Source organism: Rhinopithecus roxellana, chromosome 4 (assembly GCF_007565055.1).
Source record: "Rhinopithecus roxellana isolate Shanxi Qingling chromosome 4, ASM756505v1, whole genome shotgun sequence".
Lineage (NCBI taxonomy): Eukaryota > Metazoa > Chordata > Mammalia > Primates > Cercopithecidae > Rhinopithecus > Rhinopithecus roxellana.
Window position 1 is genome coordinate 176201427 of NC_044552.1, and position 26290 is coordinate 176227716.

Sequence of the window (26290 nt, forward strand, 5' to 3'; positions counted from 1 at the left end):
CAGAGGAAGTTCAAAGGCTGTGGAGGTAAAACGCATATGCAGTGCAAGCAAGGCTTTGTGAAGTTCCTAGCAGCTGCCTTCAGGAGGACTTTCAGTTTAAAGGATGTTCTACCCACGTTGGAGGTCAAAGGAAATTAAGTTCTTGGAATTCATGGCTGGTATTACCTAAGGGTGTTCGAGTTGGAAGGTGCCTGGGAAGGATCAGGAATGCATTGATGCGATGAGCACAGAAATGGCACAGAACTAATCAAGAGGCCTGAGTTTAGTCCACCTGGTTCCTGCTGTATGGCCCAGGTCTCACTGAATAACTTCTCTGAGCCTCAAGTTACTCGTTTTCAAAGTGTTAATGAAACTAACTGCCACATCTTCAATGAGAAAATGCAAGGGAAAGGACCGTGTATAGTATAAAACATTATCTATGCCAGTCTCATTCTTTTAAAATCCTGCAGAGTATTCCATAGTATAAATATACCACAACTTATCTAGGATTTTCTGTATCAATGAACATTGCGATTTTTGCTATTTCAATAATTATATCTTTAAAGCTTTGCCTTGTCTCATATTTAGTTCATTGGAATAAATACATTATGCTAACAATAATAAGCATGAAAAAAACTTCAAAATTTTTAACTCCATGAGGAAAACTAAATAAGGTAAAAGAAATTAAACTAAAGAAATTATGACAATAAAAAGTTTTGAAGATTTCAGGTTTTTTAAATGTTAGTCATAATCAAGAAAAAAACAAAGTTGCCTATAGTGATGGGTTCATAACCAATATATTTCTTTAATCACAGCTCAAATATTTTCATTTCTGATTACTAAAAATAATATATTAATATAAGAAGAATGATCGTTTTATAAAAGAATTCACAGTGTAATATCTTTAAGTACTATGTTTTCTAGAATTTATTTCTTATATAAAATACGGTTTTCTTTAAATTTTTTTTTTTTTTTTTTTTTTGAGATGGGATTTGCTGTGTCACCTAGGCTGTAGTGCACTGGTGCAGTACTGGCTCACTGCAGCCTCAACCTCCTGGGCTCAAGCAGTATTCCCCCCACCTCAGTACCTGGGACTACAGATACATGCCACTGTGCCTGGATAATCTTTTGAATTTTTTTTTTTTTTTTTTTGAGATAAGGTGTCACTTTGTCGCCCAGGCTGGCAGGTATATTTCCTTTTTTTTTTTTTTTTTTTTTTGAGACAGATTCTCACTCTGTCACCCAGGCTAGAGTGCAGTGGCACAATCTCAGCTCACTGCAAGCTCCGCCTCCTGGGTTTACGCCATTTTCCTACCTCAGCCTCCCGAGTAGCTGGGACTGCAGGCACCTGCCACCATGCCCGGCTAATTTTTTTTATATTTTTGGTAGAGACGGGGTTTCACCATGTTAACCAAGATGGTCTTTATCTTCAGACCTCATGATCCGCCCACCTCGGCCTCCCAAAGTGCTGGGATTACAGGCGTGAGCCATCTGTGTATTTCTTTTATAAAGAAAATGTGTTTCCTCTAGTGTTCTGTTATAAAAACAATCAACTCACACGACCAGAACCAAATGCTTTGTTTTATTTTAGTTACAAATCATCATGTAGTCCTTTTTGGAAAGAACTTAGCAAATTTTCATTATTTATTTAATATTTATTATTTATTTGTGTGTAGTTTTAATCCCCAAAAGGATTTAAAGCATCCAGCATTAGTCATATTTTATTAAATTATAGGAATTAATAACTTGGGGACTTATTTTCTTTAAAAGTATAAATTATTAAATTATCATATGCTTAGTGCAGAAAGTTTGGAAACTCAAAATTCATAAAAGAAAAAGAGTTACCTGAAGCAAATGAATTGTTATTTTTTAAATTTTCTTAAAATGAAGATGTTATTTTTCTCATCTTACATCATTTTTAAAGGACAAAAGTTTTGCATATGTAAGGGAGAATAATATTTCTTCGTTATTTTTCCTGCCCAAATAGTCTACTCAAAGATAAAGAGCATGTACTTTCCCACCTTCCCAAACAACTCCTAAAACTCTTGTATACACTACCGAGCTGGCATACTGAACCCAAAAAAGAAGAAAGTTATTCCTTTTGCTACTACCATTTGCTGTGCTTGTGGACATTTTGTTTGTTTGCAATGCGATGATTTGTTTTCCTTAAATAGCCTTCCCCGCATAGCAAACTGCCCGCAAGAAAAGTTGACTGTCCTTACAGAACAGCAGCGTGTCTGCAGCCAACGTTGTTTTTGCTGTCCTTTCTTTAGACCTGTAGCTTCCTCCTCCTTACAGATTACACTGAGCTTTTTCCCCTTCTTACACTCGTGGCCTACATTCCAGGAGATCAAGCCTGGCACATGTTAATGAATGTAGGTTTTATTTAGAAACATGACCACTTGTCACTGCCCAGTGTCATATTATCGGGCAGAGACTACCAACATTTGTCTAGAGTGAGCATTTTCATACTTCTATACACAGACAAGGGGAAACTTTCATCCCCACGCAGGATATAGCCTTTTGCTCTGCAGAGTCTAACTGTTGCACGTGGAAGCTTCATGGTGGTGGCAGAGGACCTGCGTGCTCTGAGGATGGCAGAGGACGGCTGTGTGGACGCAGATCTCCCAGATTGTAACTGCGATGTCACAAGGCAGGCATCTTGAGTTTCTTCCATTGTACATAGCTTTCATGTTACATGGGGTATGTAGGATAGATGCTGGAAGCTTTAATCCAGAACTGTTTTTGCCAACGTTACGTGAAGAGGATTGGTGTTGGGAGATAGCTGGCCATGTGGACTCCCAAGAGTTATTTGTTGGTTTGTTTTCTAGTACCTCTACTGGGCATGCAGAGCTGGATGAAAAGGTTAATGGACTTTATTATGACTCAGTATTCCAGTTGTCTCTGGAGCGTATGCGTCATACAAGGAGTATGGCTAGAGTAGAGAAGCTGAGACACAGGAAAGCGATCCAGAAAAAGACTCAGTTAGTCCATCATCTGCTATTTAAAGGATGGGCTTCTGATGAAACTGAAATTTAGCCTTAGCTGGTTCACAGCTTTGTAGTTGAAAGCTTTCCTTTCATTAAATAAAAATATTTCAGGGCTCTAGAAAATGTTGTGTGTTTGAGAAAGTTGCTTTTGTTTGTGCTTGTCAGTAAGTTTTAGTCTCTAATATAAAGCTTATAAAATATATGTGCAATGTGTACAGATTAATGTCTAAAATAATAATTTAGCACATTGTGCAAATGTTTAGTTCATTTTTTTTAGTTAGAATAAAAATGTGACAGGAATTTTTATTTTTAATTTTTTAAAAATATTTTCCTTTTTCTGTATCATCCCTCAGATACTTTTCTACAAATAAATAGGATTTACCCAATGGTAATTTTCGTTCTATTATATTTAGAATTTGAACTTTTTGTTTTGTTTTGGGTTACAGATATACTAAATCACTGTGAAGGAAAGTTGTGAAATATAGATACAATATATATAGATTTATAAGTATATGTGTGTAGGTATGTATATACATACGTATATATATATGTGTGTGTTTGTATATGCATGTTTCCGTGTTAAGAAGCTGGATATTTGCATTTCATAGTAGAATCCTTTTCAAGAAAGGTCAAGTGCCTGGACTGTGAAAGAACCATAAGCTGCGGGGACTTACAGATTTCTCAAGCTGCTAAACTTACCCAGACATGTGACGTCTGCAAGTGTCTAATTTGAATGATAATCCTGGATGTTTACCAAAAGGAATGTTGCTCAGACTCCTCACGATGATAGATAAATAAAAATACTGTGACACTTTACCCAAAAATTATCTTTAAAGAAATAATGGAAAGAAACATGGGACATTTCTCCTAAAAAAAAAGGGTGATCCCTGTCCTGCAAATAAATATCAAGTTTAATAAGCCAAGGCTTATTAATCCTACTATCCATGCCCTCCAGGCTCACATCTGCGCCCCCAGCACATACGTACACTGCATTTTGCTATTTGTAGTAAAATACACTGTTTAAAGAAATGAAAAAGAACTGCTTAAATGTTCACCCCCATTGACTTTAGCAAATTTACACATTTGTTTGAAAGAGGAACTTGTCCCTAATGGACTATATGAACACGCATTTCCATGTCATGATGCCCTTGACATATTGCATACTAACCGCTCTGACTTAGAACTCATTCAATATTACAAAAGTTATCCCGTAATTTATTTTTCTAATGTAGATGGTCCTATGGAACAGTGTTTACTTGCATCCTTTTGTGCTTTGGATCTTTTGATCATATTTGTAAGTGAGTTTTGAACCAAGAAAATGAATGAATTTTAGTACTTGACAAATAGAGCATTGGCAAATGTTGAACCTAGAAGTAAAATTTAATACCCACTTAATATCAGATAAAAATTTTAAAATGAAAACATGTTAATTAAATAAACACAATTCGCTTAGAATATTCATTATTAATGTTTAGCAACCATTTAAACAGTACCCAATTTAGTGCAAAGCCCTGAGTTTAGCATGGCCAGGGTAGGGAAATAGCCAAATATGGAAACTCAGATTTCCAGCTTTCCAAGGAACTTACCATGGAGGAGACCAATTAATGCATAAATAATACCAGGGGACTGAAATAAGGAAGGGAGGAAACAAGCACTGCGACCTCTAGTAAAACCCTAATGACATTACCATCCCCAAGCCTAGTAAGTGCTCAGATACTACGAAATCTGAAGACAAGAAGCTGGTCATGTAGGAGAGGCTGCTGAAAAGATTTTCCTACAGAATTAAAAGCAGGACGGACCTCTCTGTTCTGTGTGCCATTCTTCAGGCCTGTTCCAGTGGGTTTATTGATGGTAAAGTCTTCTTTCAGTCTGGGGCACTATGGCCAAAGCCATGTAAAATTCCATGTCCATGCTGTGGTTGGTCAAGCGTACTTCATGAGCTTTGTACCCAGTAGCCATAATAAAACTGTCATTCACTGACCGATGCCCAGATGAATTTTGTCTTAGCCATGAGAGAAATGTGAGTGAGTTGTATGTAAAAGTTCTTGGAAATAGTGTTCAAGGCCAATGCCTTGAAGTGTCTGGGGGACAGGGTACAATTTGTATTTATAAAGCTAATTGGGGAAATCTTATCTCAAGTGGAATTTTAAGTCATAATAAACAATGCAACATATTTTCATTTTCTACCAATAGAATATATTTTGAAATATGAACATAATTTTTTAAATACACATTTTTTAAAAGAATAAAAGGTAATGCTCCTAAGAGGGTTTTTACAAACTGAAAATGTTATTCAAATAGAAGTGTTATTAATTACAATTATTGAAATATAGATATTACTAACAGCTGACCATAGTGAAAATCCTTTAAGAGCATTTATGTGACAGTGCTTTGAGGAAAAATGACAAAAAGGAAAAGCGATCATGTTGTCAAACGACTACATTTTCACTTGAGAGAGAAACATTGATTTATTGAAACTGAAACAGAAGTGATGATATCAATTTTAAACAACTAAAAATAAATCAAAATGTTCAAAATACTTTGATTATGAGACATTTTCTTCAGAACAGTGTGTCTTGATCAGAGAAATGTATCACAACCATCTGGAGATGGTGGCTGGTAGTTGGCACCTGTGGTTTGAAAGCACCCTCCGCTGATTGTGTGACAATCCCAGCTTGAAAATCACTTCTTTAAAAGCCTGGAAGTAATACAGGGGTGGGGGAGGGGGAGCGAATATCTCATGACTCTAAGTGTAAGTTGTCAATCTTTGAGAACAATCTATTGCAGATCCCTGCCTTTAAATGTATCTCAAACCTAGAGTCTTACAAGTCATGTTGCTCTTGACATATTTTCAAGAAGATAGATACCTCTTCAGTTGAGCCAAGATGACACCCTAGCAGCTTGAAGTATTTTGCTCATCTGCTGTTTACCTCTGTTATGAGCAGTGCCAATTAGGTGGCCATATTTCTTGAACCAAAAGGCGAGACTCATAGTCTAAAGGTAGCAGCAATTTTTAAATAAGGGCACTAATAGATCATTGATCATATGCTTATTATCACCATGACCTTTCTCTTTAGAGCAATCTGTGTACACTCAGCCATGTCAGGCTCTTAACAGGGACTCAATAATTGATTTTTGCTCTAAGTAGGTAGTAATGGAGTTGAGAAATACTACCTGTGTTCTTCCCAAACTTGTGATCACACCCTGCTCACACTGGGAAAACTGTGTTCAAAACTAATTTATCTCTGCTCCTGTGCCCTGGACCCCTGCCTCCTCTGCATCCTTGCTCCGTTGTCTGTATTCATCTCTAATTTCTATCCTCCTTTTTCTTCTATCTTTGGCTTCTTCCACATGAGTTTCTAACTCTCTGCCTAAAAAGATTGTTAAAGCCCAGTGTTCTCCTCTGCATATGAGGGAAACATGAGTGGTCCTCTCGCTGAAGCGGGACGTTCCCCCTTCTCTGCCCACAGGGTGAAGAAACTGAAGGAGACCCTGGTGGCTGTGCAGCAGCTCGATAAGAACATGAGCAGCCTGAGGACCTGGCTCGCTCACATTGAGTCAGAGCTGGCCAAACCAATAGTCTACGATTCCTGTAACTCGGAAGAAATACAGAGAAAGCTTAATGAGCAGCAGGTAAGACTTAAAATTGAAATGGAATTAATAAGCCATGGAATATCTGTCCTCCTGGCCAGGATGATGGGGTGGGCATGAAATGGTGCCTGGGAATGGAAGGTCAAGAGGGAGCTAGACAGGACTGGTGAGGAAGGGGGCTTTGCCTAGGCAGGCGATTGAGGCCAACAGGTTTCATGTCACTGCAGAGTTCAGCCTTACAAAGATGCTTGTGCCATTGTACAGTTAGTGTCATCCATCCACCAAGAAGCCTTCTAAGATGGTAGGTAAGGTTGAGCTGCAATTATGTATCTAAAATAGTACTAACAGATTGGCTTATTTGAGAGTCACTAGCTCTAGCCCACTACCATACACTTAGAAAAGAGTGAAAGGAGCACCCCTCATTTTTTGTCCTGTGTATAGTGTTTGGGGAAAGATTACAAGGCATACTTAAAATTTTTCAAGTTGAAAAAATTTTGTTTTGCAAAAAGGATTGCCTGACCTGCGGATCGCACATTGTAATTCCACCTTCATGTGTGTAGCAAAGATAGAACATCTCACTGGCAGTGTACAGCCCAACAAAGCAAAAAGGGATGATCCAGGAAAATGTATACAGAAGAAATTTTCTTTTTTTTTTTTTTGAGACGGAGTCTCGCTCTGTCGCCCGGGCTGGAGTGCAGTGGCCGGATCTCAGCTCACTGCAAGCTCCGCCTCCTGGATTCAAGCCATTCTCCTGCCTCAGCCTCCCGAGTAGCTGGGACTACAGGCGCCCGCCACCTCGCCCGGCTAGTTTTTTGTATTTTTTAGTAGAGACGGGGTTTCACTGGGTTAGCCAGGATGGTCTCGATCTCCTGACCTCGTGATCCGCCCGTCTCGGCCTCCCAAAGTGCTGGGATTACAGGCTTGAGCCACCGCGCCCGGCCTACAGAAGAAATTTTCACCTCCCATTCCCTCCCTCATTTATTTTTTTTCTTTTTCTTTTCTTTTTTTTGGGGGGGAGGGTGTGGGGACAGAGTCTCACTCTGTTGCCCAGGCTGGAGTGTAGTAGTGTGATCTCAGCTCACTGCAACCTCCACCTCCCAGGTTCAAGCGATTCTCATGCCTCAGCCTCCCAAGTAGCTGGGATTACAGGCATGGACCACCATGCCCGACCAATTTTTGTATTTTTAGTAGAGATGGGGTTTTGCCATGATGACCAAGCTAGTCTCAAACTCCTGACCTCAAGTGATCTGCCCATCCTCGGCCTCCCAAAGTGCTGGGATTACAGCCATGAGCCACTGTGCTGGGCTCCCTCGTTTATTCTTACTAAGTGTATCAGACTCCAGTCGCCAGTAGCAAACACTGTAAATTCCCCACTAGAGATAACGTTACTCCATGCCTTTAGATTGCTTTGAAAATTCTATCCACACTCTGGTTCTCTCCATTACATTTAGGCCGTTGCAGCAAAGTTGCTTAATTTTAAAATGCTATAAAATGTAAATACCTCCTGTTTTTAAAATCTTATAGTTTATGTACTTACTTCATTTTACAGACTAAGCCAATGAAATGGGTGTTACAATACAGTTTTGGGTGTTGAGAGTTTTTTTAATATTAAAATTATCATTAAAATTCTTTTCTTTCTAATGAATACATAATAATTGTACATCTGTGTGGGGTACAACATGATGCTTCAATGGATATTTGCATAGTGTAACAATCAAACAAACTGAGGTAATTTGATGACCATATCCATCACTTTAAATATTTGTTTCTTTGTAGTAACAATACTCAAAATCTTCTCTTCTAGCTATCTTGAAATATACACTATATTCCATTGCCTTTAAAAAAACTTGTTAGCAAGATATTTTTCAATTTTTATGAAATTAAAGTTTTCTGATGGGTGGTGATGTTTGAGATTCTGATGATTGAATTATAGGGATCCTGGTTGGCATCCAGCTTCCCAGATTCTTCCAGAGAACATGGTAATGATGTGTACAGTGATGAGTTAAAATGTAAATGGCCAGTATTGTAATTTCACAAGTGTATGAAAATCGACAAAATATCTAGTTAAATATGGCAAATTGATCATATGGATTTATAGCCCTACCTACTACTAAAACCCCAATAAAATGATACTAGAGAGGGAAAAAGGTTAAAACCACAATGGCAAAGAGAACAGGAGAGGAAATGGTAGCGATGACAGACATCCAACATAATTTTGCAAGATAGAAAGTGGATAGATCAGTGATGGTGTTAACAGAATGGAGGATGGAGAAAGTTGATTCATGCCACAGAGTTCCAGGAAGGCTCGGAAAGTGGAGATCAGGTGAAGCTGAAAGTAGAGTTGCCTGTTGAGCTGTAAAATGGAAGAGTACTTGAAAATCTGAATAAGGTGTGCTGAGACTGGCAGATTCCTCCTAAGCCCAGCCAGCCAGGGAACTCTGCTTCCTTTACTCAGGCAGAAGACCAGATGATTACTCTCTGGAGAAGGCAAACCAGAAGGACTCTGGGTTTGGGGATGAGGACATCATGGAGGCTAGAGTCACTATGTTAAAAATGGGGAGATGATGTGAATGGCTCAGTACCAAATGGTCAGGCTCCCATCCCGCTTCCCCAGCTTGGCTCCCACTATGTCAGTACCCAGGCTTCCACCCTAGCCAGGAGATTGGAGCATCCTTTCTGGAGAACTGATCAGACAAGAGAAAAGTACCTTCAATTAGTGATACTTAAGATAACCCAGCAAAAGTCCAGACCCCTGCCTAACTCTCCACGGGGAAGCCTCCCGATTGACATACTTTAGGTGCATACGCAGCTTCTACAGCTGACTCATTCTTGAACATGTGTGGATAGGCAAGAATCCTCACCACTTAAGAAAGCTTCTACCATTAAGAAAAGACCAAAATAAACAGAGGGAAATAAAGAAAGGAACAATCAGAGGAAACACGTAGAGAGAGGAAGAAAATGTAAACAAAACAAAACAAACTCACAGAAATGAGACGTTTTGCATTCATAAATGATAGGCTGCCATTTTTCTTTAAAAAAGGGCTTTCAGAATGGAGACTATCTTCCACAAAGTAAAACAGAAAGATTAATATATGAAAAATAGGAGAGAAATATAGACATAAACATAATAAAATTAACAATAATGCAAGAGTTTCAAAGTCCAATTCAGTCATTTTGTAAAAACCCACCCTAAAAAAAATAAAGAAAATGGAGAGGAGAAAATTACCGTAGTAGTAATGTAATATATATATATAATTAAATAATATGTTTATTATTAAATAAGTAATGTAGTAATGTAATAAAATATATTTTATATATTTATTATTAAATATGTATTTATATCTTTTATTACATTACTACTATGTTAATTTTCTCCTCTCCATTTTCTTTATTCTTTTTTGGGGAGATTTTTATAAAATAACTGAATTGGATTTTGAAACTCTTGCATTATTGTTAATTTTATTATGTTTATGTCTATATTTCTTTCCTATTTTTCATATATTTATCTTTTTGTCTACTTTGTGGAAGATTACACATATATGTGTACACACATTACACATATGTGTGTATGTATATATAGTCATATATATCTCTAAAATGAAAAACATGCATTTGCAGATTATAAGGGCCATATAAGTACCCAGGAAAATGTAAAACAAAGCAAAGCCACACTGTAAAATTGCAGAACACAAGGAATAAGGAGATCCTAAAGGTTTCCAGGATGAAATAAAATCTGGCTTCTCCAAAACAATACTGGAAGCTAGAAGACAATGGCTCTGCCTACAGAAAGCTGAGAAAAATTCTTTATAATTTAGAATTTTATACCCTGCCACTTAATATCTAAAAATTTTACCTCCTATGTACCCATTTTCAGGAAGCTAATGAAAGGTATACTACATACACAAAAGTGAGAGGAAACTACACTTCATACTCGCTACACATGCTGCATGCTACCATGTTCCATAAGCTGTATATGCTACGTGCACTAAAGCGAGAGGGGAAATGCTATTCAACTCAGGAGAAAGAAAAAGGGAATTCCCAGATTGAAGGTGCAGGAAAGTCCCTGATGACAGCTGTACTGCAGCCAAGCCAGCACCTGTCCAGATGGGAGCAGGGGTTCTGGGTGCTCTAGGAGGGATGTTTCCAGGAGGAGCCAGGAGGGGCTAGATTATCTGATGGGCTTAACTACTCTGGAAGGAGTTTTATTAGTTCTATAAGAGAGATAATAGAAGCAAGCATTATAAATTTGAGAGAAAGAGAGGATTGTAAAATCCAGGAAAAATGAATTATCAGGAGATCGAGACCATCCTGGCCAACATGGTGAAACCCTGTCTCTGCTAAAAATACAAAAATTAGCTGGGCATGGTGGTGCGTGCCTGTAATCCCAGCTACTCAGGAGGCTGAGGCAGGAGAACAACTTGAACCAGGGAGTTGGAGGTTGCAGTGAGCTGAGATCGTGCCACTCACTCCAGCCTGGTGACAGACTGAGACTCTGTCTAAAAAAAAAGAAAAGAAAAAAGAAAAGAAACATAACCGTAGCATATTTTGTTCCTCAAATGTGAACAATATTAAATAACCATAATCATGAGAACAGTGACTATTACTCTAGCTCTAAGTTGTACTGTAACAGTCATTAGAGTTCAGTCAGCCATGTAGAAGTTTATTTCTTCTCTACTAAAGAATTCATAAAGTAATTACTAAAATGGACAAATCAAGCAGTAGCTATGTTACTTAGAAATAGAGAAGTTATATATTACTGAGAAATACAGAAATAGGTCAAATGTGGTGACTCACCCCTGTAATCCTAATACTGTGGGAGGCCAAGGCAGAAGGATCACTTGAGGCCAGGAATTCAAGGCTGCAGTGAGCCATAATCACACCCCCGCACTCCAGCCTGGGTGACAGAGCAAGACCGTATCTCAAAAAATGAAAAACTGTGGAAGTAATACCAGAAGAAAGAGCTACAAGAGATGGAAATGGTTGCTGCTGAACAGGTGGACTCTGGGGTGGAAAGCACTGCTTTATTCAGAACCTGCTAGCAGTTTTTTACTTTTTACTACATTAAATATGCACATATAGCTTTTTAATTAAATTTTAAATTAAAACTTTAAAAAAATCCTGTACACCAGTGGTTAAAAGTAAACTTTCTGGGTTCAGATCTTGGCCTCACTACATTCCCATATTATCTGATTTATAGACCCCTGATTTAGAGAATGCCAATCATCAGAGTCCACACCACACAGTGTGATTATGCAAATTACTAAGAAGAAGCACTGAGCACAGTGCTTACCTAACACCAAGTCAGGGCGTGATAAATTTTATTTTAATCATGTCATAGTTACTACAGTTTCCTTTGTGGAAAATTTTTAAGAATCATTCTGTCTCTACTAAAAACACAAAAATTAGCTGGGCATGGTGGTGCGCACCTGTAGTCCCAGCTACTCAGGAGGCTGAGGCAGGAGAATTGCTTGAACCTGGGAGGCGGAGGTTGCAGTGAGTCAAGATTGCGCCACTGCACTCCAGTCTGCTGACAGAGTGAGACTCTGTCTCAAAAAACAAAGTTAAAGCTGAGCCTAAAACTTATTTGTCTTAGGGTACTTACGTATGATTATAAATCCTCTCAAATCCTAGGGTTGCCATTTTACATATTGATTTTAACAAAAACTTTTGAGTATTTAGGAAAAATGAAATAAAAATGCTAACTTTCTTAAATGCATGGTTTATGTCCAGGGGTTTAACACTCCTTCCAAATGTTTATCCTTGAACAGAATGTACTTTAAGACCTCAAATGTACTTGGTAATCTCATTTACAGAATTATTTGTCTTTGTATTTATCTTTAAGCAAATACTAAGTTTAATTTTTATATTACTTTATTTTATATTTTTAGAACAGCAATTCCTGTGACATACTCTTTCACGTAAGTGAAGGCGGTTATGTTAGAGATTTGAAAGGACTGTTTATAAAAATATAAATATTTTAGTAGAATTTATCATCTAGTGTCTAGTTTATAAAATCTCCAAAATGAATTAAAGGCACTGTTAGACATTTGACAATAGCTAGTGTGTTCGTACATGTTGTCAACGGAAAAAAAAAATAAGAGGAAGAGCAACACAAGAATTTAAATCCCAGGTATCTGCGTAAATTGAGGAATTTTTAGAGCAAGAGAAAAGCTAAGCAGATTCAAGAACTTCCTGATGAAAGAAAAGGAAAACACACTAAAGACATTGATGAATATTGCAAACAAAAAATTATACTGGTAGAGCTCACTTTTAATAATGGGAACTTACTTGGAGTAAATGGAGTTAAAAGTTCAATAGAGAAAACAACATACAATTTGGATTTACGTTTTATACAGGTAAAATGAAGATTTCACACTGTGGGACTCCAGGGAAATCCAGTGCTTTGTTTTTATCATAAAACATTTTACTTCTATCCTACATTAAAAGTTGCTCTACGCCAGGCACGTAGCTCACACCTGTAATCCCAGCACTTTGGGAGGCTGAGGCAGGCGGATCACAAGATCAGGAGTTCCAGACCAGCCTGGCCAACATGGTGAAACCCCATCTCTACTAAAAATACAAAAATTAGCCAGGCATGGTGGTGGGTGCCTGTAATCCCAGCTACTCGGGAGGCTGAGGTAGGAGAATCAGGAGGAGAATCAGACAGGAGGTTGTAGTGAGCCAAGATCATGTCACTGCACTCCAGCCTGGGTGACACAGTGAGACTCCATCTCAAAAAAAAAAAGGTTGTTCTCTGAGGAAGCTGCTGATGTCATGCATGATATAGTCCCATAAATAGTATTTCTACATATTTGTGGGGTACATATGATATTTTGTTACATGCATAGACTGTGTAATGATCAAGTCAGGGCATTTGGGGTATCCGTCACCTCTGGTATTTATTATTTCTATGTGTTGGGAACATTTCAATTTCTCTCTTCTAGCTATTTTGAAATATGTAGTACATTGTTGTTAACTATAGTTATTCTACTCTATCGAACATTAAAACTTATTCCCCGTAACTGTATGTTTGTATCTATTGACCAACCTCGCTTCATGGCCCCAAAACACTCTTCCCAGCCTCTGCTATCTGGCTTTCTACTCTCTCCCTCTGTGAGATCAGCTTTTTTAGCTCCCACATACAAGTGAGAATGTGTCAAATTTATGTTTTTGTACCTGGCTTATTTCACGTAACATAATGACCTCTAGTTCCATCCATGTGGCTGCAAACAACGTAATTTCATTTTTTTTATGACCGAATAATATTCCATTGTGTGTGTGTGTGTATATATATATATATATATATATATATATATATATATATATGTATGTCACTTTTTCTTTATTTGTTCGTCCATTGATAACCATGTTACCTTTTAATGATGGTGGAATTAACTGTTTAAACAAGAATGCAAATTGGCTGGGTGCAGCGACTCACACTGTAATCCCAGCACTTTGGAAAGCCTAGGTGGGCAGATCACCTGAGGTCAGGAGTTCAAGACCAGCCTGGCCAACATGGTAAAACCCTGTCTCTACAAAACTACAAAAATTAGCCGGGCATGATGGCGGGTACCTGTAATCCCAGCCACCTGGGAGGCTGAGGCAGGAAAATCGCTTGAACCCGGGAGGCAGAAGTTGCCATGAACTGAGATTGCGCCATTGCTCTCCAGTCTGGGTGACAGAGTGAAACTCCATCTCAAAAAAAAATAAAAAATTAAAACAAGAATGTAAATCTTTGGATCTTAAAACCCAGTTCTTGAGTGCCAGCTCTAGCACGTGCATATATCCAGGCCCTCGGTATCTATGGTTCTACATTGGTAGATTCCACCAACTGTAGATCAAAATTATTTGGGAAAAATAATTGGATCTGCATTGAATATGTACAGACTTTTTATTCTTGTCATGGTTCCCTAAACAATACAGTATAAGAACTATTTCTATAGCATTTACATTGTATTAGGTATTATAAGTAATCTCAAGATGATTTAAAGTGTATGGAAGGATGTACATAGGAGGTATGCAAATACTACAACATTCAATATCAGGGACTTAAGCATCCATGGATTTTGGAATCGGAGGGAAGTTCTGGAACCAGTCCCCTGACAGATACTAAGAGATGACTGTACTGCATTGATTGATTGATTGGGATGAAAGTGATGTATTCGTGAAGTAGAGTCTGGGGCAAGATTCTTTTTTGTGTGTTTTTTTTTGAGACGGAGTCTTGCTCTGTCACCCAGGCTGGAGTGCAGTGGCCGGATCAAGCTCCGCCTCCCAGGTTCACACCATTCTCCTGCCTCAGCCTCCCGAGTAGCTGGGACTACAGGCGCCTGCCACCTTGCCCGGCTCGTTTTTTGTATTTTTTAGTAGAGACGGGGTTTCACCGGGTTAGCCAGGATGGTCTCGATCTCCTGACCTTGTGATCCGCCCATCTCGGCCTCCCAAAGTGCTGGGATTACAGGCTTGAGCCACCGCACCCAGCCAAGATTCATTTTTTTATTGATTAAAGAAGTTAATTTTACTCCTACTGTAAACTATTTCATTTGTTCAGTTTATATGTTGGCATTACTCACATAGCCAAAATATTTCTACATACATTTTCTAGTACTTTTGAGCTTGCTGGATTTCATACATGAGGCTCAATAAATGTCATACATTCAGGGAAATTAAATATTTGTCAAAGTGTAGCCTAACCATTTATCAACAGACGTTGCTTCAGTTTCTCTCCTCTGTATACGTGTAATTGTTGAATAAAGCCTGTTGCGTTCCCCTGCAGGAGCTTCAGAGAGACATAGAGAAGCACAGTACAGGTGTTGCATCTGTCCTCAACCTGTGTGAAGTCCTGCTGCACGACTGTGATGCCTGTGCCACTGATGCCGAGTGTGACTCTATCCAGCAGGCTACAAGAAACCTGGACCGGCGGTGGAGAAACATTTGTGCTATGTCCATGGAAAGGAGACTCAAGTGAGCTGGGATGCTGAAACAGGGAAGAGGAAAGACCAAAATGAAAATAAAAATCACCCAGAGTATCCACTGTTCACTCTTTCCTGTTGGTTACAATGTCCAAAAATAGCTGTGGCTTCCCAAACTTGCTATTATCTACATTTAGTTGAGAAAATAAGTAGATATAAAAGTAATATATAAATATAACAAGCCAAGTTATGTCTGACTTAACAGTTTAAAAATAACACGGAAACGTAAAAGTACACCCTTGTCAAAGAAGCATAACATTACAGAATGTGTGGCTGTGAAAACAGTAATGTTCTTCTATTAAAAATTAAATAAAAACACATTTATCTTTAAGCCCTTTGAAATTTAAGGTGGCAGAAAATCGTGCTGTGTTACAAAGTGACATCATGGCTGTGCTCTCTGGCAAACTGTTGAAAGCTTAATATTTGTCCTGCTGTCATAGATTGACTTTTGTCAGTGTGAGTTGAATGTTGGACTTCAATGGATTTTCAGACTTCGTTTTTATTTCCGTAAAACACTGGCATGAGTGCACACTGTTAACCTGTTGTTGCTTTTCTAAACTTGTTGCACACATCCAAGGCAGCTCATGTGATGTGTTTATAATTTTCAATTTGACTAATTCAAAATCCAGAGCTGCAGGACATGTTTTTAAAAAAATAAAACAGCTGTTTTATTTTAGCTCAAACAGTTGTCTCTCTTGCGCTCTGGTCAAATTTGGCTCGAGCCATGGTTATTGTTTGGCACAACAGTTGCCTCTGCGGGCACCCTTAATCCAGTGGCAGGCATCAGACCGGGTTCTGGAGCAAAAACAGTCTCCAATAATCAGATTCTGTTCTTTCATTTTCTGCCCCAGAATCGAAGAGACGTGGCGATTGTGGCAGAAATTTCTGGATGACTATTCACGTTTTGAAGATTGGCTGAAGACTTCAGAAAGGACAGCTGCATTTCCCAGCTCTTCTGGAGTGATCTATACAGTTGCCAAGGAAGAACTAAAGAAATTTGAGGTGATTTATAATTCCAAATTTTTAATCCTTATTTTGCTATTAAAGTAGCCAGCTGGTAGTTGGAGTTCCAAGACCTAAACTAGTTGTTCACCACATGTTATCTGTTCAAATTGCTGGATGAGGACTTTGCAGCCATCTTTATTATGACCTCATAAGTAGGCAAAGAAGGAGGAAAAAGAGGTTTTCCTAAAAGATCTTGGCATGATTTTTATTTCAGAATTATTCCACAATCAACCATCCTTTCTACGATTAAAATATGATGTTTTTATACTATAAAAATCTACCTTCCAAATACATTTTTGTATTTTCTTTACCTAATCGGAGTGTGTGTGTGTGTGTGTGTGTGTGTGTGTGCGCGCGTGTATTTGATAAAAGAGTTGGCTCTAGAACAGAATAAAACATTTTCATTATAATTCATTTCTAATTACACAGTATGTGTGTGTGTATATGTGTCTTGAATCACCAAAACTTTTCAATTACACTGCTAACTATAAGGCTAACTTTTGCTTTGAAAGTTACAAAATAGACGAAAATAGCTGTAGTGTAATCATATTCATAAAGAAGTCATCCAAGAATTGATTCCAGTACCTTGCCTGCTTGCACGATCTCGAGTCCACTCTGTCACTGTTGTACAATGAAGCTCTGACTTCTCCACTGCCTTTCCTTTTCATAGAAGACCTGACCTAGCCCCAAACTGACCATTTTTAAATGTGAAGCTGTTTTTCCTTTCAGTTCCCACTGCTAGGCAGTCGTGTGCTCAGACACGTTGACAGCAAAGAGTTCAGAAGCATTCTGACCATTCTCGGTTGCTACTTCTGCCCCAATTCCTCGAGATGTTTAGAAATAAGACTAAAAATGCAATGAAATGTAGCTGCATTCATTTTTACCTTGTGACATCAGGTAACCAGGCATTTACTGAGGCCTATGATGGGAAATAGGAAGTTCCCTTTTTATTCTTATGGAGTTTAAAATCTCAGGATTGTACATGGACAGCTATATGAATCTAGAAAAATGTTCAAATACTTTGTGAAATGAATGAATTACTTTGATGTCTGAATGGTGAATGAATTTATATGCATTATACCACTAAATTAAAATAAACAATGCTTTTATTCCTATACAAAAGATATTCCTTAGAAAACTACTAGTAAAAAGCACAGTAAACTCTGCGGTAGATTCCAGGTCATCTTGACGTGAATGAATGTTAGTGGAAGAGCTGTTCAACTGCATCTTACTACACTCAGCTTCATAAAGGTTAAAACCTTTTATAATTAGCTTATACTGCAAAGCAGATTATATAAGATTCTTTCTGAAGCTATTTTAGACTCAGATTTTAAAGCAAAAGTTAGCCTTATATTTAGCTTCTATAATGATTGATTTTATTTTTTATCATGAATTTTGTCATTAATTTTCTTAAGAGACAGAAATGAATTGCAGAAACAAAGTTGTGCTTGTGGACAGTCTTTAGCTGGTCCAATCACATGAATGTTTGGGCTGGATGTGGGTATGCTGGGGTATCTCCCTGGGGGTACTCCAACCTTACGCCAGTGGGCAAACATGTACTGTGGCTTCCAGTCATGGCCAGAGCTGAACTTTCCTTACCACTCCCTTTGCTGGAGAAATAACTTAAGGTTTTTAGACTGGAAGCTAGGATTTCCTAGGATGAAGGCTCTGAAAGCAACTCTCAGAAGGAAAACGATTTAAGAGGCAGAAATGTGGTCACATGTAAACAGTGTGATGAGCCAAGGAGAACAGAATTTGGGGATTTGATGAGTACAGTTCAGTTTACTAATTATAATTTTCATTTTGGTCTAATGCCAAGATAAAAATCAGTCATAAATCATACAAATGATTTTTTTTAAAGCTTCATTTTATTTTGGCCAAATCACTCTTATGCTATAGGGCTCTTCCATATTTGCAAGGAAAAGGCAGAAAAGAATATTTTACCTTCAGAATCTCTAAACTGTCCCTGGGATAGCCTCAAAAATAGATAGATGCTTCTGTGTAGGCTGGTACACTAGCTCTAACATGTTTTATAAAACCTAATTAAATCACAGGGACAACAAAAAAGAAACCGAGCATGTTCCCAATTTTTTAAAATATAAAGTTACTTGTATTTTACTAAATTACTCTTCTTAAAAGCATATAATAGCTTGATGTTTGGAAGACCTTTTGCAAAAGGTAGTTTTAAATTTTTTCCTAATGGACAGCAGAATTGAGGCAATTTCTAGATTTTTAGAAAAGTACCTATTTTACAAATAAACAGTTCCATTATAGATTTCTTTTCTCCATATTGACAGCAGAAATCTTGAACGTTTCAAACTCACATTTCCACACACATGTATATGTTTTATAGTGGTTTGCTTTGTGGAAATATTTGTTTCTAGGACATTAATTATTTTTAAAGCTATGTGTATATGTATGTGTGTGTATATGTGTGTGTCTATATATGTGTGTTGTATGCATGTGTGTTTATTTATTACTACTTCCCGTTTTCATATTTTTCAATTTATTCACTCCCTTTCCTTTAAGCTGCGCTGACTAAATGACTTTGCTTTAACAAGAGGAAGTATACCATTATTAGACATCATTTTTTCCCTCTGTGGTAGTGTAACTTCCCATTCTCCCAGAGGCTACAATAAGAAAACCAGGAGCCACTACTGAGAGTCCTTCGCTGATTTCCCACACTGATATGCTTCTCTGTGGCCTTAGGCTTTCCAGCGACAGGTCCACGAGTGCCTGACGCAGCTGGAACTGATCAACAAGCAGTACCGCCGCCTGGCCAGAGAGAACCGCACTGATTCAGCCTGTAGCCTCAAACAGATGGTTCACGAAGGCAATCAGAGATGGGACAACCTGCAAAAGCGCGTCACCTCCATCTTGCGCAGACTCAAGGTTTTTGCTATGCCTCATCTGTAATTTAGAGGCCAGAGGATGGGATTGGGCCATTCGAATGCAGTCTTGAGACACAATCTCAGTGATTTTATAAGAATGGGATGGCAGGAGGAGTAAACGGGGGAGTGCTATAGCAAAGGATTGCAGGCTTCTCACTGCCTGCTGAGAAAATGACTTTACAGGACACTGGAATTCATTGTGCCATCTCCATGTGTTTATAAGGACTTTTCATAAAAATAATTGTTACTACTTTCCTCTGCCTTCCAGCATTTTATTGGCCAGCGTGAGGAGTTTGAGACTGCGCGGGACAGCATTCTGGTCTGGCTCACGGAGATGGATCTGCAGCTCACTAATATTGAACATTTTTCTGAGTGTGATGTTCAAGCTAAAATAAAGCAACTCAAGGTAATAGATTATTTTTCAAATTATCAATGTGAAGAAAGCCTGAAAAGGAGAGGATTTGTGGCTGTTTTTGTGAAGAACATAGCAAATAACTTTTCTTTTGAAAAATTAATTCTGGACTGCAAAAAAATTCAGAAAATATAAAAGATATAAAAAAATAAGATAAACAACACTGCCCAGAGATAACCACCACTGCTTATCTCTGGATAGTGCTCTTACCTTCTTTGATATTGATATTGTTGATATTTTTCAACAGCTTGATTGATTTTCAGTCAGCGTGATTGCCAGGGTATTAGGGATGTTCTGTTGTTGTTGTTTTGTTTTGTTTTTTTTAGAGAGAGTCTCTCTGTGTCGCCCGGGCTAAAGTGCAGTGGCACGATCTCAGCTCACTGCAACCTCCACCTCCCGGGTTCAAGTAATTCTCCTGCCTCAGCCTGCCAAGTAGGTGGGATTACAGGCACCCACCACCACGTCTGGCGAGCTTTTGTATTTTTGTAGTTTTTTAGTAAAGATGGAGTTTCACTATGTTGGCCAGGCTGGTCTCGAACTCCTGACCTCAAGTGATTCGCCTGCCTTGGCCTCCCAAAGTGCTGGGATTACAGGCATGAGCCACCCTTCCTGGCCTTGTTGTTGTTGTTTTCGTTTATTTTTTCTAATTTGTTTGTAGCACCTTCACACCGTTCCTTTAACCTCCATGTTGCAAAGCAATACAACTTTCTATGTCAGGATTTCATCCCTCACAGTCTACATTCTTAGATACCAAGTTAATTTTAAATGCATTTTATATTTTTCACTATATAATTCAAACACAGTGGCTAGCTAGAAATTTGAATAGGAGGGATATACATTAGCTGTAAGGATTTCCTAAAAGGGGGAGTATTTAACAAATTGAATATTTTCCAAGGCAGCTTATGAAATTTTCTTCCCAAGATAGATGGATTTTTTTAAAGAATGGTCATGATGCCCATAACCTTTGGGTTGTTATAATACAACAAGGAACTTTCCCTTAGTCATCGATTCTCAGGATGGAAGAAACAATAAACCCTACTATTCTGCCTCACCCTCTCCCCTGATTCCTCTCTCCTGTCATCTCACAGGCAAGTCAACATTTACATTCTTCCACGGAAAGTGTCTGCCAAGTGGTAATTGAATCTTGTCCCTCGGGCCCCTGGCAGGATGATGGAACTTCTTACTACCCTCCCTTCTCTCGGGAGTCTTTTTCACCATTGGACAATTCAGCTCTTCCACAATTTATTATTGTATTGAATTAAAAGTGAACACTGAAACATACCCCGGTGATTTAAATCTTTTGCAACACATAGAATGAGTCTAAATAATCCTCCTGGAATTCCTTGTTTTTCAAATCATTATAACTTTACCTGCCTATGTTCTGAAATTATGAAAGAATCACCTGAGAAGAAGGTGTGGCATTGGATGGCTTCTCTTAGTCATGTTTGACATTAGGATGAGGACATCTGAAATTAAAATGTTCGGGATTTCTTTAAAATGCCACATTTATTTCAGTGGCAGTGTATTGACTGCCATTGCTTTTGTCAGGGATAACCAGTGCTGTCAACTTACAGTGGATTTGAATATTTTTCCCTGTTATTCTCTACCCACACTACCTGTAACGGTAAATTTTATTAGCCAAAAGCGCTTTTCTGATCATGGAATTCGAATGTTTCTATTTATGACTCCTGTTCTGGCTGAAACTGTGTATGTTTTACTTTAGAAGGTCTTGTCTCATGATTGTATATGGTCAATTAAATAGCCCCTACACGTCTTTTTTAATGTAATGAGAAATACATCTTTTATGATTCTTTTATATCATTGTAAGCAACAACAGCAAAATCACATGAGATTTGTACTCCCTAGGCCTTCCAGCAGGAAATTTCACTGAACCATAATAAGATTGAGCAGATAATTGCCCAAGGAGAACAGCTGATAGAAAAGAGTGAGCCCTTGGATGCGGCGATCATCGAGGAGGAACTAGACGAGCTCCGGCGGTACTGCCAGGAGGTCTTCGGGCGTGTGGAAAGATACCATAAGAAACTGATCCGCCTGCCTGTATGTAACATTGATTTTCTTAGTTGTCATTAAATCTAAAGAGAATAAATCATGTGGGATTGAGTTGTACAGTGGGTGAGAGCCCAGACTCTGGAACTAGAGCACCTGAGTTCAAGTCCTGGCTTTGTCCTGCATTGTCGCTGTCGCCTTCAGCAAGCTACTCACTTCACCCTTCTTGCCTCAGCTTCCTCAAATGTGAAACTGGTTTAGTAGCAGTAACTACCCTGTACAAAGGATTGTTTTGAGCGTTAGATGAGTTAATGTATACAAAGAGTTTAGAAGAACATTTGACTCTTGTCTTCTATGGAAGATAAATAAGAATCTTCTGATCACAGAAACATATGGGATGGCGCTGCTCTAGAGAAGCCTCTAGAAGAAATAGGATAAAAGGAAGCAATGTGAACAGCTTCTCAATTGATGAGGTTAGGTTTAGGTGAATTTTCATTCTTCTATTTTCCTAATTGCTACCATAATCACATCTTACCTATAGAGATGTTACTAGAATATTTGGAATCTTCTACAATTAAATCTATTTTATATCTGGGCTATAAGGGCAAGCTAAGGTCTTAGTAATTTGCTCTTATTTCCGATCCATGCCAGTGTGTAGGTGTTGTGTGTTAGGCATGGTAGTAGATTGCCTTTCTTTATAATATTTATTTAATCTTATATTAATTATTTGAAGTAGGTTTTAATGTTATTCCCATTTTACCAACAATGAAACTGAGGCTTAGGTAGGATAATTTATAAGACTTTAATTTTTTACCACACAGAAACCCTATGGGGTACCTGGGAGTGTTATTCCTACTTTATAGATGAGAAAACTGAGGCCCAGAGGAATTAAGTTCCTTATCCAAGCTTAAACAGGAAGTACACAGCATAACTCAGATTTCAACCCAGACAGTCAAAGTCTAGGGCAGCACTGTCCCCTATATTTCTGTGGTCAGAAGATTCTTATTTATTTGCTCATAAGAAGTTAAAGATTGTCCCCACATGGTAGGCAGGTGGCCCAGATAAGAAGCTAGTCTGACCACTGTAGTGACGGGGTTGCCTTGACTTCCCTTCCAGCTCCCAGATGATGAGCACGACCTCTCGGACAGAGAGCTGGAGCTGGAAGACTCCGCGGCTCTGTCAGACCTGCACTGGCATGACCGCTCTGCAGACAGCCTGCTTTCTCCACAGCCTTCCTCCAACCCCTCCCTGTCGCTCGCTCAGCCCCTCCGGAGCGAGCGGTCGGGACGAGACACCCCGGCTAGTGTGGACTCCATCCCCCTGGAGTGGGATCACGACTATGACCTCAGTCGGGACCTGGAGTCTGCAGTGTCCAGAGCTCTGCCCTCTGAGGATGAAGAGAGTCAGGACGACAAAGAATTCTACCTCCGGGGAGCTGTTGGCTTATCAGGTAGGAGAGAGCCAGTGTGCCAGCTTAAAGGAAAGTCAGAGGGAATTAATATTGCCCTGGAAACATGACAGCTATCCAGAATCATTTGCTTCCTTCTCCCATGCAGGGAAATTGTACCTAAGTGAACACTTAGATATGAACGTGATTATAAAATGCAAATTTTGGTGTGGCCTTGATTTATTCCACATAGATTTGTGGTAGCAGGTGACAGCGCTTTGCCAGGTCCTAGGGATACACAGTCCTCTCCTTCTCCCAGAGCTTCCCCTCTGGGGTGGGACAGTGAGAAACCACTGTGTGAAGTGTTTGGGGCTAAGATGGCAGTGTGGTGGCAGGACACACAAGCAGGGGCAACAAAGCTGGAGTCCTGGGAGAGGCTTCGGGAAAGAAACCGTGGAGCTGAGTCCAGAGGGTGAATCGCAGTTGGTCAGGTGGGCTCAGTAGTGCTTAGAGGAAGAAAGGAGGGGAAGCCTCCCTGCTTTGTGATTGTCCTGGTGCTTTTGATCATCAGCAGTTTGTCTGGAATGACAGGCATGGAATGGACAAAGTGAAGAGCCTGGCTGTGAGGCAGCCTGTTCACCATGGGAAAGAGCTTTGGCTCCTATCCTGAAGGTTGTAGAGCCACAGCAGGATCTGTGGAGGGAGGTGCTGGGATCCCCCTCCTCAGGGATGTGCAGATTTTCATATTGTATCTTTCTGGATACCACAGGGAGAAGGGCATATTCGGGGGAGAGAGCTCAGATTAAACCGTTTAAAACCTCAGACAGAAGTAGGGTGGTGGCTTGAACTAGGGAAAGCAGCATTGGGAATGGAGAGAATGGGAGAGATTTGAGAAACCACACAGAGAAGACTTCTCCTTAACTCTCAGTCCATTGAACTGGGATGGAGGCGATTTTCTGGGATGGGCATCTTGGTGAAAGATGCAGGTGGTCCTAGGCCCTGAAGACCACAAGAGGGAAGGAGCACTGTGGGTGCAGCTAGGCAAGGGAGGTGGGGCTGTGAGAGCAGGGAGGGGATGAGTTTGCTTGTGTGCATCCTGATCTTGAGATCCCTGCGCAATATCCAAATGCAAAAGTCCAGTCATAGATGCACAGGTGTGAAGTGCAGAAGCCGGAAATGCTGATTGGGTAGTTATTCACAAGCAAATGGCAATGGTCCTGGAGTGCACGGAGGAGATCACACAGGAAGAGTGTGTGAAGGAAAACAAGAAGGACCATCACCCAAGCCACACATGCAGTGAAAGGATGGACAGAGAAACAGGAACTCTGTAAGGAAGGTGGATAAAAATAGAATAAAGAGTTGGAGGCTGATTTGTGGCACTTGGAAATGCATCTCATACATTCTCTAAAAGGACATCTGGGGATTTCTGTTTGGTTCTGATAGTTCTCATCAGATTCCCAAAGGATAACACTGTTCTAAAAAGAAAATTATTTCTCTCATTTCTATTTTGTCTTTACAGTAAGGTCTATTAGTCAGGCATATGGCATCTGAAGCAGAGCTGTCCAAAACTAGCCACTGGCCAATTGGGACTGTTGAGCTCTGAGATGGGACTGTGCAAATTGAGATGGGCTGCGCATGGGAAACACGCTTACATGAATTTCAGAGACTTAGTACAAAGAAAGAAAATAAAATATTAATAATAATTATATTGTTTACATGTTATAATCTCTATCTAATATAGTGTTAAAATTAATTTTCTATGTTTTTTACATTTCTAATGTGGCTATGAAGCCTTTAAAATTACATATATAGTTCACGTAGAAATATATGGGACAGTGCTTCTCTGGAATCTGACTGGGCTGAAATCTCAGTTCTGCCAAGTTTCTGTTTAAACTTGGATAAGGAACTTAATTCTTCTGTGCCTCAGTTTTCTCATCTGTAAAATTCAATCTCTGTGAGCTCTTTTTTTTTTTTTTTTTTTTTTTTTTTTGAGACGAAGTCTCGCTCTGTGGCCCAGGCTGGAGTGCAGTGGCACGATCTTGGCTCACTGCAACCTCCGCCTCCCAGGTTCAAGCGATTCTCCTGCCTCAGCCTCCCATGTAGCTGGGATTACAGGCACCTGCCACCATGCCTGGCTAATTTTTGTATTTTTAGTAGAGACAGGGTTTCACCATGTTGGCCAGGCTGGTCTCAAACTCCTGACCTCAGGTGATCCACCCGCCTCAGCCTCCCAAAGTGCTGGGATTACAGGCATGAGCCACTGTGCCTGGCCCACTGTGAGTTCTTATGATTCATTTCAGGAAACCTTTGGTGAGCCTGCATGCTCCTCTGTGCACTCAGGAACTTTGTGTCTAGAATAACTACTTCCTTTTTTCCCCCTAGGAAAGTTATTTTCCTGCACAAGGGATTCAAGGTTTCCAGAACTTAGCTGTCAACTTAGACTGTGCTTTTTTTGCAGATGTAATGATCCCTGAAAGCCCTGAGGCCTATGTAAAACTCACAGAAAATGCAATCAAAAATACCTCTGGTAGGCACGACAAGCCGGAGCCAGCCTCCCTCCCTCCCCTGTATAATAAGCCTCCTCTCTTAGCACATCTGCTGTATCTCTCCCAGCTTTGTGGCTCTAGCATGTTAAGGCACAGCCTTCCTCTCTTACTGCTGTACTAGAAAAAACAGCTGGTTAAATCCACACCAAGAATAAGATTTCACTAATCCAGTGAAACAAAATAACTTCTCAATTCGTTAAATGGTAATTGGTCTCATTAAGTATAGACCTGTCAAGCCCATTAACAGCAGAAAATATGAGACGGAAAACCCAGTCATCAGCCTCTGTGCCCTGGTGTTCTACGTGGTGTGGTAACTTCAGCTTCACTGTGCACAGATCTACCTGGGGCTGGAGAGTCAGGGCGCAGGCTGTGGTCCCAAGTCCGCCAGCCTGCATGAGTGACCTTGGGCACATCCACCACTTTATCCTCCCCATCTCAGGAATTCCATAGGAGACAGGGGACGAGATCAGATTTCATCTCTAAACAATATATGTAATTTTAATTTAAGAACTC

General features: G+C 39.5%; 1 protein-coding gene across 18 annotated transcripts in view; it reads left to right on the plus strand.

Moving 5' to 3' along the window:
* Positions 1–26290, plus strand: part of SYNE1 (spectrin repeat containing nuclear envelope protein 1) — a 546282-nt gene that overhangs the window by 496870 nt on the left and 23122 nt on the right. For 13 of the 18 annotated variants that reach the window (XM_030928648.1, XM_030928634.1, XM_030928635.1 and 10 more), the window contains 8 exons: positions 6440–6602; positions 15334–15521; positions 16381–16531; positions 19244–19426; positions 19694–19831; positions 21704–21895; positions 22961–23294; positions 25690–25758. In XM_030928648.1, the coding sequence (XP_030784508.1) occupies positions 6440–6602; positions 15334–15521; positions 16381–16531; positions 19244–19426; positions 19694–19831; positions 21704–21895; positions 22961–23294; positions 25690–25758 (1418 nt within the window). The remainder of the gene's footprint in view (positions 1–6439; positions 6603–15333; positions 15522–16380; positions 16532–19243; positions 19427–19693; positions 19832–21703; positions 21896–22960; positions 23295–25689; positions 25759–26290) is intronic. The other 5 variants (XM_030928649.1, XM_030928642.1, XM_030928643.1 and 2 more) reach the window with 1 other exon arrangement.